This window comes from Miniopterus schreibersii (genome assembly GCF_964146895.1).
Source record: "Miniopterus schreibersii genome assembly, chromosome: 1".
Classification (NCBI taxonomy): domain Eukaryota; kingdom Metazoa; phylum Chordata; class Mammalia; order Chiroptera; family Miniopteridae; genus Miniopterus; species Miniopterus schreibersii.
In genome coordinates this window covers 87147478-87160509 of record NC_138101.1, presented here as the reverse complement: position 1 = coordinate 87160509, position 13032 = coordinate 87147478, and the positions used below count along the sequence as shown (strand labels likewise).

The 13032-nt window shown below is 39.9% G+C and overlaps 1 protein-coding gene across 1 annotated transcript in view; it reads right to left on the bottom strand.

Annotated features, from left to right (window-relative positions):
* The window catches only part of CUBN (cubilin), a 258721-nt gene extending 253892 nt beyond the window's left edge, over positions 1 to 4829 (bottom strand). The window contains exons 1-5 of the mRNA XM_081135485.1: positions 4656 to 4829; positions 4135 to 4264; positions 3119 to 3214; positions 2532 to 2570; positions 168 to 269 (exon numbers count right to left, since the gene is read on the bottom strand). Coding sequence (XP_080991611.1) covers positions 168 to 269; positions 2532 to 2570; positions 3119 to 3214; positions 4135 to 4264; positions 4656 to 4768 — 480 coding nt within the window. The 5' untranslated portion in view covers positions 4769 to 4829. The remainder of the gene's footprint in view (positions 1 to 167; positions 270 to 2531; positions 2571 to 3118; positions 3215 to 4134; positions 4265 to 4655) is intronic.
* Positions 4830 to 13032: the final 8203 nt, after the last annotated feature.

Below are 13032 nucleotides of genomic sequence, written 5' to 3'. Positions count from 1 at the left end.
ATGCCTGCCTTTGTTGGATTTTGACATACATCGTATAATTCATTGTGATTCAGAAGACCACAGCCTCCTAGAAACTTTGGCTGGAAAATTAAATATGTTTGAACAATTCCAAGGAAACCACAGATGCTCACTCACCATCCTTTTCAACCGAAGGCCAGGTGACTCACCTTCCACTGTGAAGGACAGATACAGAAAAAGGCATCATGAAGATTGAGGCAGGTTCCAGCGTTTTGGCAGGGATTGCTGCTGCAAACCTTTTTGTCCACCGTCTGAAACAGAGACAGGACGGTCAGCGAGACGATCGCGCTTGCTGTGGGCAGCAGTGAAAGGCGTGTTTCGCTGCAGGTGTGTATATAAAAATACATTTTGCTCCAGTCACCGAGGTCTTCCCCCAGGTTTTAAATCAATTACTTAGATTCTTCTTCAAATCCAGTCTCTTGTGAAAAAATGAGTGTTTCTATAGGTCCTATTCATATTCCCTCACTATTTACATGCCCTTAGCCGCAGGTGGGATGAAACACGAGGTGAGAAGGTTCTTCCTCTATTCTTTGGAAAAACATTATCCACCAGAGACATATATGTTGGCACCAAGTGTAAAGACTTCAGGTGTGGGAATAATAATGGACATTCCTATTGTGCTAAGAAAAGAGAATGGAAATTGCGGTCCCTTTGCTGTCATTGTTATCTTTGGTACCTCCAGATAAGCATTTGAAATAGGATCATCTTTTGCTGTCACCCCGCCTCCCAAGGTCAAGATGACTGAACCCTTTTCATCCCAGCCCCTTTGTGTGAAATGTGACCAGCTTAGATACACCCTCCGCTCTCATGCTCACATGACTACTTTCAGACTGGAGTCACAAACAGGCCGCCTTTGTCTGCACAGCCTGGGGAATATGTCAGCTACCGGTTCCAGTCTTGTAAGATTTGTAATGGTTTGGGGGGGTGCAGAGAAAACTTTAGAGAGGACAAGTGATTAGGCAAAGAAAGCGATCCCATTAATTTCACCTAATCCTAGTCTAACTCTATGTTTTAAAAATTAAAACAGGAGCAAATTATTCACTATATATTTTTTAATATTCAGCAACTCACAAAGAAAATCAAGTCTGTTCCTTTCATTCTAGAGGAAACTGGGAGCTGGAGGACAGCCAACTAAATGTCTCAGCTCCATTTATTGCAAAGTCCATTCTCTCTCCATCTTTGTCATAAGTCAGGTGACCATACACGGGAGGGTCTCTTTCTGGACTCTGTTTTCTTCCATTATGCTGTTTGTCTATCTTTGTAGCAGCACCACAATTAGCCCTGTTCATCAAAGGACACTATTAAGAATGTTAACCACAATCTCATTAAAAGTTTTTCTGGTGTACAAAAGCAACTCTGTCTGGGGAATAGAAACATAAAAGCCTAAGGGGGACAAACAGGAAATGGAATCACTGAACAGTCAGGAGGAAGACAATAGGGAATAGTGGAGACTGTAGTGCCCAGGGAGCACTTGCCCTATCCAGAGGCGTAAAGGCACTTACATTTAAACATTAAAAATTCTTCCTGGGGGGATGGTAAGAAGGACAGTCTGAGCTAATTTTGATCATGGCCTGTAGTTCTAGATGTTCAGTAGAAATAATGAAGCATTCTAGGAGACTGGAAACTCTAGTGCTTTGTCTTGCTCCACAGGTATGATTCCTCGCTCATTTTCATTCACTTAGCTACCCCCTTAAAAGATCAAGGCTAAGCATGCAATTCATTACCAAAGTCAGGAAAAGAAATAAATAAACTTGTTTGCCAAATTTAAAACACCAGAGTAGAAGACAACATCTGAAGCATAATCAAAACAGATATGGAACATTAGGGCAGAGATTGCTAACCTGGAATCCCCTGACTTTTTAAAAAAATTTTAAATATGGGACATTCTGTGCATTTCTTTGGGGAGAAGGTTATGGCTTCCATGAAATTCTCAAAAACACCAGCCTACTACAAAAGGGGTAAAAAGTCTGAACTGACAAGGACTAGTTTATAAGCACGCAGTACAGTAATAGAAGGTATACCCTAAGAAACTGTTCAAATTTAGTTACCAGCAAATTTATTTTTAAAGGAAATTTGGAATATTTATGATACACCCAAAATTCCTGAATTTAATGTTAGAGAAGTTACATGGCCTTCAAAACTTAGTCCTTGATGCCAAAATCAGCAAGTTGGGTGGGTAGCTGACCAGATACAGCTCACGTCAGCCCACACGACACCACTGAAGTGCGGTGGCATGAGGAAGAGCGTGGGCACTGCTGAACTGCGTCGGAGGCCTCCAGGGTTCACATGCCCCCTTGCCGTGACCTTGGGCTGGTCACTTCATCTCTTCGAGACCCAGGTTCCTCATCCTATCTTGGGAAGCATAAACTATAATGAGAATTAAATTATGGGGAAAAATCAAAGTCCTTGATATTAATCATCCTTCCATCTTAAGGTAGGAATACTAGGCTCATCAATGATCCTAGTTTATTTTAGACAGAAGATGTTAGATACGCAGTACTTATGGGACTTACCTGCTGTAAGCTTTGAAATTGTCTCTCAAGATCCACAAACTAGAATTGGAAGGGAAAGAGCATCAGTTACCTGGTTCAAAGGCATTTTCTATAAAATCTTATCCGCTTGACATGCTTTCTTAAGACCCTCTTTGAAGGACTCGCTTTACCTGTTTGTTTCTTCTTTCGCTTCTCCCCCCTCTCCCCTCCAAGCTTCCCTCCCTTCTCCTTCATCATGCAGATCTGTTTAAAACCATTTTAAAAAGAACCACCAACTGATAGGTTGATTCCTTGCTCCCCTGCACACAGTGACTGTATAAATTTTATAAATGACAGGGATTCACCCACTTCTCCGCTAAGAAGGCTGCTATCAGAACATGAGCAAGGCTACTTAGGCAACAAGCCCTTGCCGCAGCATTTCCCACATTCTGCCCATCACCACAGCCACATCCTCTGTTAGAGCTGTGTCATTTAACCAAAAAGTCCATAATTACAGTGTTCGATTTCTACAGAAGACACAAGGTTGGTGTATCTCCTGCAAAATGGTGGCTTACAGAGTTGAATTAAAGAGAACCCACTTGCTCTAACGGTAGAGACGTCAGACTCACCTTGGAATTAAGCTGATGGATTTGACTAGAAATATTTTGAGGCAGACCAACCACACTCCTCTTTAAATCTGTAATATCATCTTTGTTTTTCTGAATCTATTTTTTTTTTTAAATATGAGGGAGAAGAAGAGGAAGAGAATGCCAGTGAAAAATTTACGTATGTGATAGGAACAAAATTTTAAAATCTGAGCAGTATTTTATTTTAAGCACAAAGATCTTTCCCATTATTATAAGAACCAAAACAGTGCCATGTATAACAAACACGAGACTAAAATAGCCACGGCATAATTCCATCTACCATTTCAGCAACAATCTATCAAGGTATTTTCCATTTGCATTTTTTCCCTTAGTAACAGATTAGAGTGCTGGTTCAAAGGCCTGGCTTGGAATCGGACTGTCCAGGTTTTAAATCCTGAGCTCGGCCACTTTTTGTGCGCCCTTGGGCAAGTCACAGAACTGCCGTAGGGTTCCTTTGCCTCCCTTATAAATGGGGTCGTAATCAAGCCAACCTCGTGGGGTAGCTGTAGGGTTAGATGAGATAATGCACATCAAGTGCTGAGCACCATGGAGCCCACAGTGAGCTCTGAATGCTGCCGGGGGCTACACTACCCTGCACCAGCCGGATGCAGCAAAGAGTGAGCACTGCAAACACTCAGTAAGGACGAAGATAAGCGGCCAGCTCTGTTCTGTGGTTAAAGTGAACTGGTCACTTTTCTCCTTTCTCTGGTCACTTCTGCTCCTTTCTCTGGGCCCTCTCATTCTCTGCTCTCCTCGTGGAGTCCCCAGTACTACTCTCTGCACCTTCTCTGGACTAGAGTGTGAAAGCCTGCACGTGACTAGCATTACTCCCTCTACCCATCAGTAACCCTAGGGCATTGCTCTTTACACAGACGTGTGTCCCCTCCAATTTTGTCCCCTGTGCTAAAGATTCAAGGTACGGATTAATGTAGAACTGTTCAATGAAGTGACCATATATGGATATACAAAATTATTTCAATATATTTCCAATGGATTACCTGATGCAAACATTCACCAAGGTCTTCATCATTTAACTTAATTTTCCCCAGGGATCCAGTTTTAAATTCAATGTTTTGAGAAGACCCAGTAAGAAACACTAAATTTCCTCTCTCTGTAGCCATTCGAGGCCTATGTAAATCAAACCAGAGAATGCATCAATAATTAGCATATATATTTTTTAAATCCAAAAAAATGAAGCTTCTCAATGAATAATTATAGACTGCATACAACGCCACTTTGTGGTCAACTCAACTAAATTCTCCTTGTTCATCCATCTGTCATTTATTTCTCTTAAAATTTCCTGGCGATATCTTCTAGTAATTGTATATTTGCCTTATTTGCAAAATGATAAAAAAATGATTTGTGTATAAGAAGAAAATTCTACACATTTTTTCCTATTTGTTTTCAATACCATTATTTTCCCTAAGAAAAATTACACCTTTGCTTATCTGGCTATTTGTGAAAATAGATGAGGAACTACCCTAGTCTATTAGCAGAAATAAGCCACGTGTCTACTTACTGTTGGAAGTCAGTGTTCCTTGTTTGCCTCTCCAGCTGAAATCTTCCAACTTCACCATCTGATTCAGCAAATGTCAACAAAATAACCATACTCCAAAGAAAATATGAGGACATGTTCCTCACAACCCTCCTAGGTTGTCAGGTAAGAGGGAGGCCACTCCAAACAACTGAGTGCGGGAGTTTGGAGAAAGAAAACCAGGCAGATGTACTCTGACCTGTGGAATGTCCTGCAATTTTTTAGTTCTTTCTTCTTTGCCCTGGAAGGCTAAGTTATCCCCCCCCCCCCCCCGAGGGATGTAAATGATCTTAGATCTTCTGTACTCTTCAACCTTTAAGTGATGTACAACTTAATAATTATCTACCTGACCTTTGAAATGGTAAGAAACTGCTTTGGAAATACCCACGAAAACAACCTTGCTTAAGAAGTAGCTACCTTTTGACAAATGGTGCTGGGAAAACTTTTGCACGATATCCACAGGCAGAAGAATGAAGCTGGACTCTTACCCTACAGCCTACATACAGGTTAGCTCAAAATGAATCAAATATCTAAATATGGGAGCTAAAACTAACACTCTTAGGAGAAAACATAGGGAGAAAGCTTCATGACATTGGATTTGGCAATGATTTCTTGGATATGACACCAAAACCACAGGCAACAGCAGCAAAATGAATAAATAAACTGGACTACTTCAAAGTGAAAAACTTGTGTATCAGAGGATACCATCAACAGAATGTAAAGGAACTCACAGAATGGAAGACAATATTTGCAAATCATATATATGATAAGAGGTTAATATTCAGAATATATAGAGAACTCCTATAACTGAACAACAACAGCAAAATAACCCATTGAAGAAACTGGCAAAGGAAATAGACATTTATCCAATGAAAATAAATGGCCAAAAAACACATGAATTAAAAAAAAGAAGGACCCTGAAATGCCATTTTAGTGAACTTTCATTTTATTTTATTTTTAAATAACGGAGAATGATGAGAGTATTTTAGGCAGGAGGCTCACGTGATCATGTTTGCCTTGTACAAGCATCTCTTCGGGGCCAAGACTCAAGCCCGGAGTTCCTGAGGAGGCTGGAGTCCAGTTGAAGAGACGTGACCTGGGGAAGCCTCAGCTCAGGCAGGGGCAGAGAGCAGGACACAGTGAGAGAGAGATTTAGAAACAGGATCCACCAAAGAAATATTTGGGCAATTAAGAGAGTGGGAGAGTTGCTGCTCGGGTTTCTTGAGAATAAGGTTTTCAATAATTGAGTAAAAAAATAATCAGGGGAAGGAGGTTTTGGAGAAAAGGTGGCGAGTTCATATGCGAATGCACAGAGATGTGAGAACCACCCACCATCCCTCGCCGCCTCACGGCCTCACGCTGAAAGTGGCTGAGTTATCGATGACGGTGAAGGGAAGATCCAAAGATGGACAAGACTACAGCCTTGCTACTCAAAGGGGCCCATGGGCCAGTAGAGGCATCATTCAGGAGCTTGTCAGAAATGCAAAATCTCAGGTTGAATCTCACACCTACTGAATCCAGATCTGCATTTTACAAAGATCCTCCCATGTCGACCCAGAGGCCAAGGCATCTTCACTCAAGAGGGCCACATGGTCTGGTCTCCCCACCAGCTGCAGCTATATTTCCATTTCTCTAATTTTCTTAGATTGATCTTCTAATTTTCCATAACTTTCTTCTCTATTTTCTACCTCTTTATTTTCTTCTGTTTTACTTTCTGGGAAATCCTTTATATTTATCTTTCGTAATTCATATTGATTTTTAAAACGTCTCTACCTCACTTTTCATTTCAAAACCTCTTTCATGTTCCTGTTTCATGATTGTAACATCTTTCCCCACTACTCTAAACATTTACCGTTGTATTTTGAAGTTTTCTGCAATTTACAGTAAAGTTTCTGATTTCTCTAAGTTCCTTTTCTCCTGTTTGCTTGTTTAGGTCTTTCTATTCTGTGTTGAAGGCTTTCCTCAAATGCCTATTGATCCTATGTGTACATTTAAATTATCTGAGGACAAGACATTAAAGAGTGGGTGATAAGCTCTGTGTGCACGGATGACGTTCGTAAGTAGTAGGCTTTATCATGGGGCGACTGAATGGCAAGCAGGCAATTTCATTGGGGAACCCCAAATGCCAATTTTTGAAGGTATTTTCTCTCCTGGGTACATTCATTTTGTTCAGGAAAAAAAAAAAAAAAAATCCTTGAGTATTCTACCTGAATGAGGGAAGTTTGCTGGAAATTTTATTGCTAAGTGTGTAGACTTTATTTAGTCCTTCGTTTTTCATCCTGTCTACCGGTTCTTAGAGAGTACTTCATTGCTACATTAATATAATTCTTATAACTATTATTATATATACAAAAGTTTGTTTTTTATCCTAGTAGATCCATCCAGATTCCACTGCTTCATATTCTTAATAAGCATTTATTGCAGACATATAATGTGCACAACAAACGAGGGAAATTCAAAAAAAAGTAAAGGCCACGGCCTTCTCTGGTTTGCAATAAAGCCGCCTGTATAAATCTTAGAGAGCTGTAATAAGACAACACTATAAAGATGGGTGTGAAAACATTAGACAAAATATATCCCAATATGCTGGTAGGAAGACAGCATGTACAAAACTGAAAACAAGATCCTAAACCCAGTCTGGGCAGACGGTAGACACAGTGGCTCTGTACATCCAGGAGGCGATTTTGGAGAAAGGTGACTGGGTAAAGGTGGGGGCATTGATTATGGGCCTTAAGTGGCAGGTTGAAGAATGTTTATTTAATTGTTTCGTTGTAATAGGGAACTGCTCAGATATCTGGAGTGAAATAATCCTTATGAGATATTTCTGGTAGGCCAGCTGAACTTATCTGGAGGGCTGGATCAGGGCGGCAGTCACGAGAATGCAGAGAGGGGGTGTTCGGGGGAAGAATGGCAGATTCTCACACCCTGTGTTCTGGCCGCCCTCTCATTCCAGTTTCAGCCTGGCTTTGGTGCTTTCTTTACTCTCTTTTCATTCTATCAGTTTAAAACATGACACTGTAGAATTAATCTGTGTTTTTAGTCATTAATAAAAACTCTCGTGAATATAATATTCCCTTTCAACCTCTACAACACTTAACTCTTTATTTCAGGGACACATCGTTGCTTAGACAGTTTTGTGGATTTTCTATAAAGTTTCCGTGCAATACAATATTGCTCCAATTTTCTATTTATTTTCCATGAAGCGTTACATAAAATAATCATGGAAATTCATGTACTTTTAAAACTACTCATGTGCTCATTTCATGGGAAACGCGTTGCTCCTAGGAAATTACCAGACCCACGACTGCGATGAACTGATCCTTCTGAATGTGGTGCAGTCTTGACTTGGGGAACATAATCCGGGCATTTGTTCTGCATGCTCATTACTGCAATGACTGCAATTATCTTGAGTGTAATGAAAAAGAATTATGAGTTAATCATTACCATTTGAATAATTCAGCTTTGTCAGAGATTTCCCTGAGAAAGTAGATTGTTACACACTATTGAGAGTTTGGAGGACTTTTCTGCTTTTTTTCAGATTTTTTTCTAAAGTACAAAAAATAAACAGAGAACATAATCAGAAAACTCATGTCCAGAGGAAGAAATGTCATAGGGAAATAGGTCTTTAGATAAGGACCATAGGTGTGCTAATGGCATGTTACATACACACACACATCTGTGCATCTACTCAAGTTCTAGAAAACATAAAATATGCACTGGGGGGTCTTGTGTCACCGTGAGACAGGGACTGGGTAATGATAGGGCACAGGGCAGAGAAAATATAAATTGCTAGGATAAATAGCTCCAAAAGCCAGTGAAGGAACAAACACAGCTCGCTCTACCTCCAGCAGCTCTGGTCACTAGAATTTCAGCACATGCACTGGGTTAATCCAAGTTTCAGTTTCCCTTGTGTAAACTGTTCCTGACATCTCTTTCCGAGAATGTAAAAAGAACAAAAATAAGTTTTCTACTTGGTTACTCCTAAAATTCCCGGAACAAGGCAATAAAGGGAAGGATATACTATAATGAAGGGAAAATGCCAAATTGCACTAACACTTCAACGTGAGTGACTGTAGAATTGTAGGTGTTATGTGAACAAGTGCAACTTATATTAAATGGGAACTTTTGAGAAGGGGGAAATGAATTTTTATAATGATGCTTTGTGTTTGATGAGAGGAAGAGAGGTAAGTGTGTCACCACCGAGGGGAAGGAAGAAAGAAGGGTTTAGGGATACTTGGCACACTGCAGAACTCTGCCTCTGCTACTTTTAATTGGAAAGATACAAATGGAAGCAGTACAGAGGCATCTTTATCTGCTGATGGGAGGCTTTGCTTCGTTGACGTGATTGATGATGGGAGGAGTGTTTTAACGAGGCTGACGCTTTACCAAGGGCCATCACTCCCAGGGGATTTGTTAATTGAAGTGCCACACAGATCTGTGGGAAGATATAAGGTGTTGCCATCAAGGGCAGGAAGAAGAACGAGATGACCTCACCTCTCGGCTTTTCAGTGCCATTATTCTTAGATCTAAAAAAAACCCATAGCCTTTGTCCCTTTGTAAGTTTTCTTTTCTAGTGGCTTGGGCTATATTTATTACAGAAGTACTGCTAAATCAGGCTTTGTCAACAATTCCCAGACTATGTTTAGAGCAGGCATAAACAATCCCCTGGGAGTTATACACAATTCTAATATTAAATACTTTTCCTATAACAGCTAATGTGCGATTCTCGTTTAGGTTAACTGAGAGAATTATTTCAACAAGTCGTAAAAGACCATAATGATTCCCCTATAATACTCAGCATACACATATTCAAGTCAGGTTAACTGGACAATTATATATTAGATGCCCACAATCTGTCACCATCTGAGGGAGGTGCTGAAGAGACAGAACTGGGTAAGATACAGCCTCTGTCCAGGAGGGAAAAAGACTGCGGAGGAGACTGTATTACAAGCCATCAGAACGCAAATGAAGTAGTGACTTGAAAGCTAGTTTAAAATGAGCAGACTTCATGGTAGAGACTTGGAAGAGAGTACTGATTTTGAATGAAAAAATGTTTTTACTTATAGTAATGTAACTATATTGCATTCAATTTGTAAAATATAAACAGGAAAACTTAGAATTCAATCACTCTAATATACTCTTACCTATTATTTTATTCCAATCTATTTTCAGATGAATAATTTCAGAGTTATAATTATAGAATATACATGGATAAAATTGTGTCCCTTCTTCTCTTCTTTGTTTTATTTCACATGAGCCTAATTCAATGTCACTGCTTGGTCTCCCCTAAGAATAACTATAAAAAGTTTTACAAGGTTTTATATACATAGAGAAAGATACAACAGACACAGAGACACACTCAGAGAGACAGAGGTACAATTCATTAAGCAGATTCCTATGTGGGTCTTATTTTTACCTTCCTTTTATTTTCAACCTACCTACATTATTTTATTTGAAGTTTCTTGTAAATGACACCTAGTAAAATCATGGTTTTTTATCCACTCTGCTAATCTCTGTATTATAATTAGTGTATTTTGACCAACTATATGTAAGATAATTATTGATGCGGTAGAGCTTGTGTGCCATTTAATCATTTGTTCTGTTTCCTCTGCTTGTCATTCTTCTGTTTCGTGTTCCATCTTGACTTATTTATGGTGGTTTTGAGTGCATTTCTTTGTATATTCTTTTGCAGTGGTTGTTCTGAGCATTACAATATACATACATGATTTCTCAGTCTACTGGTCATGAGGGGAAGCATAGCTTATTGCATGTATCCATATTTCTGCTCTTTCCATTATTGTATCTTCCTTCCTGATGCTCCAACATGCCTTTTTTCATCATTTTATTTCTGTCTGAAGAACTTCCATTAGCCGTTCTTTTTGGATAGGGCTGCTAATAACAAATGCTTTTAGTTTTGCTTCATTTGAGAATATCATTATTTTCCCTTTATTCCTGAAGAATAGTTTGGACTAACACAGAATTTGCAGTTAACAGTTCTTTTCTTTAAGCACTTGAAAAATGTTGTATCACTTGCTTCTGGCCCTCATGGTTTCTGCTGAGAAATCATCTGTCATTCAAACTGTGTTTCCCTATAATAAATGTGTCACTTCTCTCTGGCTACTTTTGATATTTTTCCACTTTCAGTTTTCACATGTTTAATTATGATGTGTCTTGGCATGGATTTCTTTCCGTTTATCCTGTTTGGGGTTCACTCAGCTTCTTGAACTTTCACATTTATATATTTTGCTAAATTTGAGATGTTTATCCGTTATTTCTTTGTGTGGTCTTTCAGCTCTATTCTTTTTTCTCCTCTGCTTCTAAGACTCCAAGTATATGAGTGTTGGCGCCTTCGTTATTGTCCCACACGTTCCTGAGGTTCATTTTATCCCCAGTCTTTCTTCTCTCTCTAACCCAGATTGGGTTAATTCTATTGATTTATTTTTATGTTCACTGACTCTATCTCTGTCATTTCTACTCTATTATTGGGCCTATGCAATGAGTTTTTTATTTTGCTTACTTTTTTTTCAGTTGTATAATTGCCATTATTTCTTTTATTATCGGATATAGTGCACATACCATAGAAATTCTTTTCACTTTAAAAAAAAACAACTCTTTTTGTTAACTATTTCTTGCTGAGCCTTTCTATTTTTTGTTTGTTTGTTTTGGGAGATCTTGTAATTGCTTGTTGACGCATTTTTATGATGACTGGTTCTAAATCCTTGTCAGATAATTCCAATATCTGATTCATCTTGGTAGTGTCATCAGTTGACTGTTTTTTTCTTATTCAATTTGTGATTTTTTTGGCTCTTGGTATGATAGGTGATTTTAAAATTGTGTTGTGGATATTTTGCTTGTTACATTAGGAGACTCTGGGTCCCATTTTAATCTTTTATTTTAGCAGGCAGTCACTGTGTTCATGTTTAGCGTGCAGGTTCAGGTTTTTGGTCTGTGATTCCATTAACAGTTAATTTTCAGAGTCTTTGTGATGTTATTTTGGTCGGCTTGGTTTATCTGGTGCTGCTAGGGCTTCCAATGGTCCTTCATGGTGCTATGCTAGAGGAAGTTTTCTCTAGGCCAGGTTACCTGGTGCCTCTAGGCTGGGGGAAGGGAGCCCCCTGCCCACGGTGATGAAAAGGCTCCCTTTGCTGGTGCCCTCTGGCTGCCCAAATCTCTCAGCAAGTGAGAGGAGTCTCAAGCCTGGTAGGGAAGTAGAATGCTTCCCCTGGATACTTGTCAGTGGGATTCCTATATACTGGTGGTATCAGACTCACCTGGTTTTGTCAACAGTAGTTCAGTTCCATCTGGGGTAGAAATGAGCCATTCTGTGCTCCCGTATGTTGCTAGGTTGGGGGTTGGGGAATACCAAGCCTGTGTTACCTCTTTGTTGAGTGAGAGTTCATAAGACATCCTGCAGTTATGTTCCCTCTCCAGTCGTGGGAGTAATTAGCTAGTTTGTTTTTCTCATCCCATCTTTCAGAGTTCTCTTTCTGATGCCTCTGGCATTATCTTATAATTGTACTTACCCAGAATTGATCATTATGTTGGTGGTGAAACTGCACCAGGTGTTAGACCTCAGTTCAGCAACCTTGGTACTTGAGTTCTGGCTAAGAAAGAATTCAGAGCCAAGACTTAAATTATAAGAGAAAGCTTATTTAGAAAGTCATAGAGATGGAAGAAGTGAGCCATAGAAGAAATGGGCTCAGGAAATGAGTTACAGAGGCAAAAGAAGGGCCCTTGGAGCTTAGGGGAGAGAGAGAGGAGAAAGAGAGATGCACTCCTTGAGACAAGAGGAAGGAAAGGCAAGGGCATACTCTGGAAAAAGAGAGTACGTGCACCTGGGTACCTGTCTTAAGGACTTTTATCTGGAAGTCCTAGGGCAGAATCTCAATGGGGAATTTATCAGCTTTCCAGGTGTGTCCTTTCAGGGTCATGGTCTCCACTAATTGGTCAGCACTAGGGCAGGGGGTCATTTAGTCATTGCAGCTGGTCCTGATGTCTCCATGGCATCGCTCTATCTGATTTTGCTGCTTCTCTGGGTCTGGAGCCGAAACACAGCTGAGGCCTAGATTTCATCTCCAGTAGTTAACGCTTAAGGAAGTGGTCATGCAAGGGCTTATAGTTTTGCCCATTGCTAGGCACCCGGGGCTCTCCACCCTGGTGACCCTCTGCATCTGGTCTATGGTCCCTACTCTGCTCATGTCTATCTACCTACCTACTACAGTTATACTTATCAGGGAGGAACAAAAAGAAATGAGTCCGCCCTCTTGTCCAGACAAGAAGTCAGAATACAGTATTTTTAAAATTTTCTATCTGCACAACTTTCCCTAAAGCCAAACTACAAGCACTATCCTAGAATTATTTT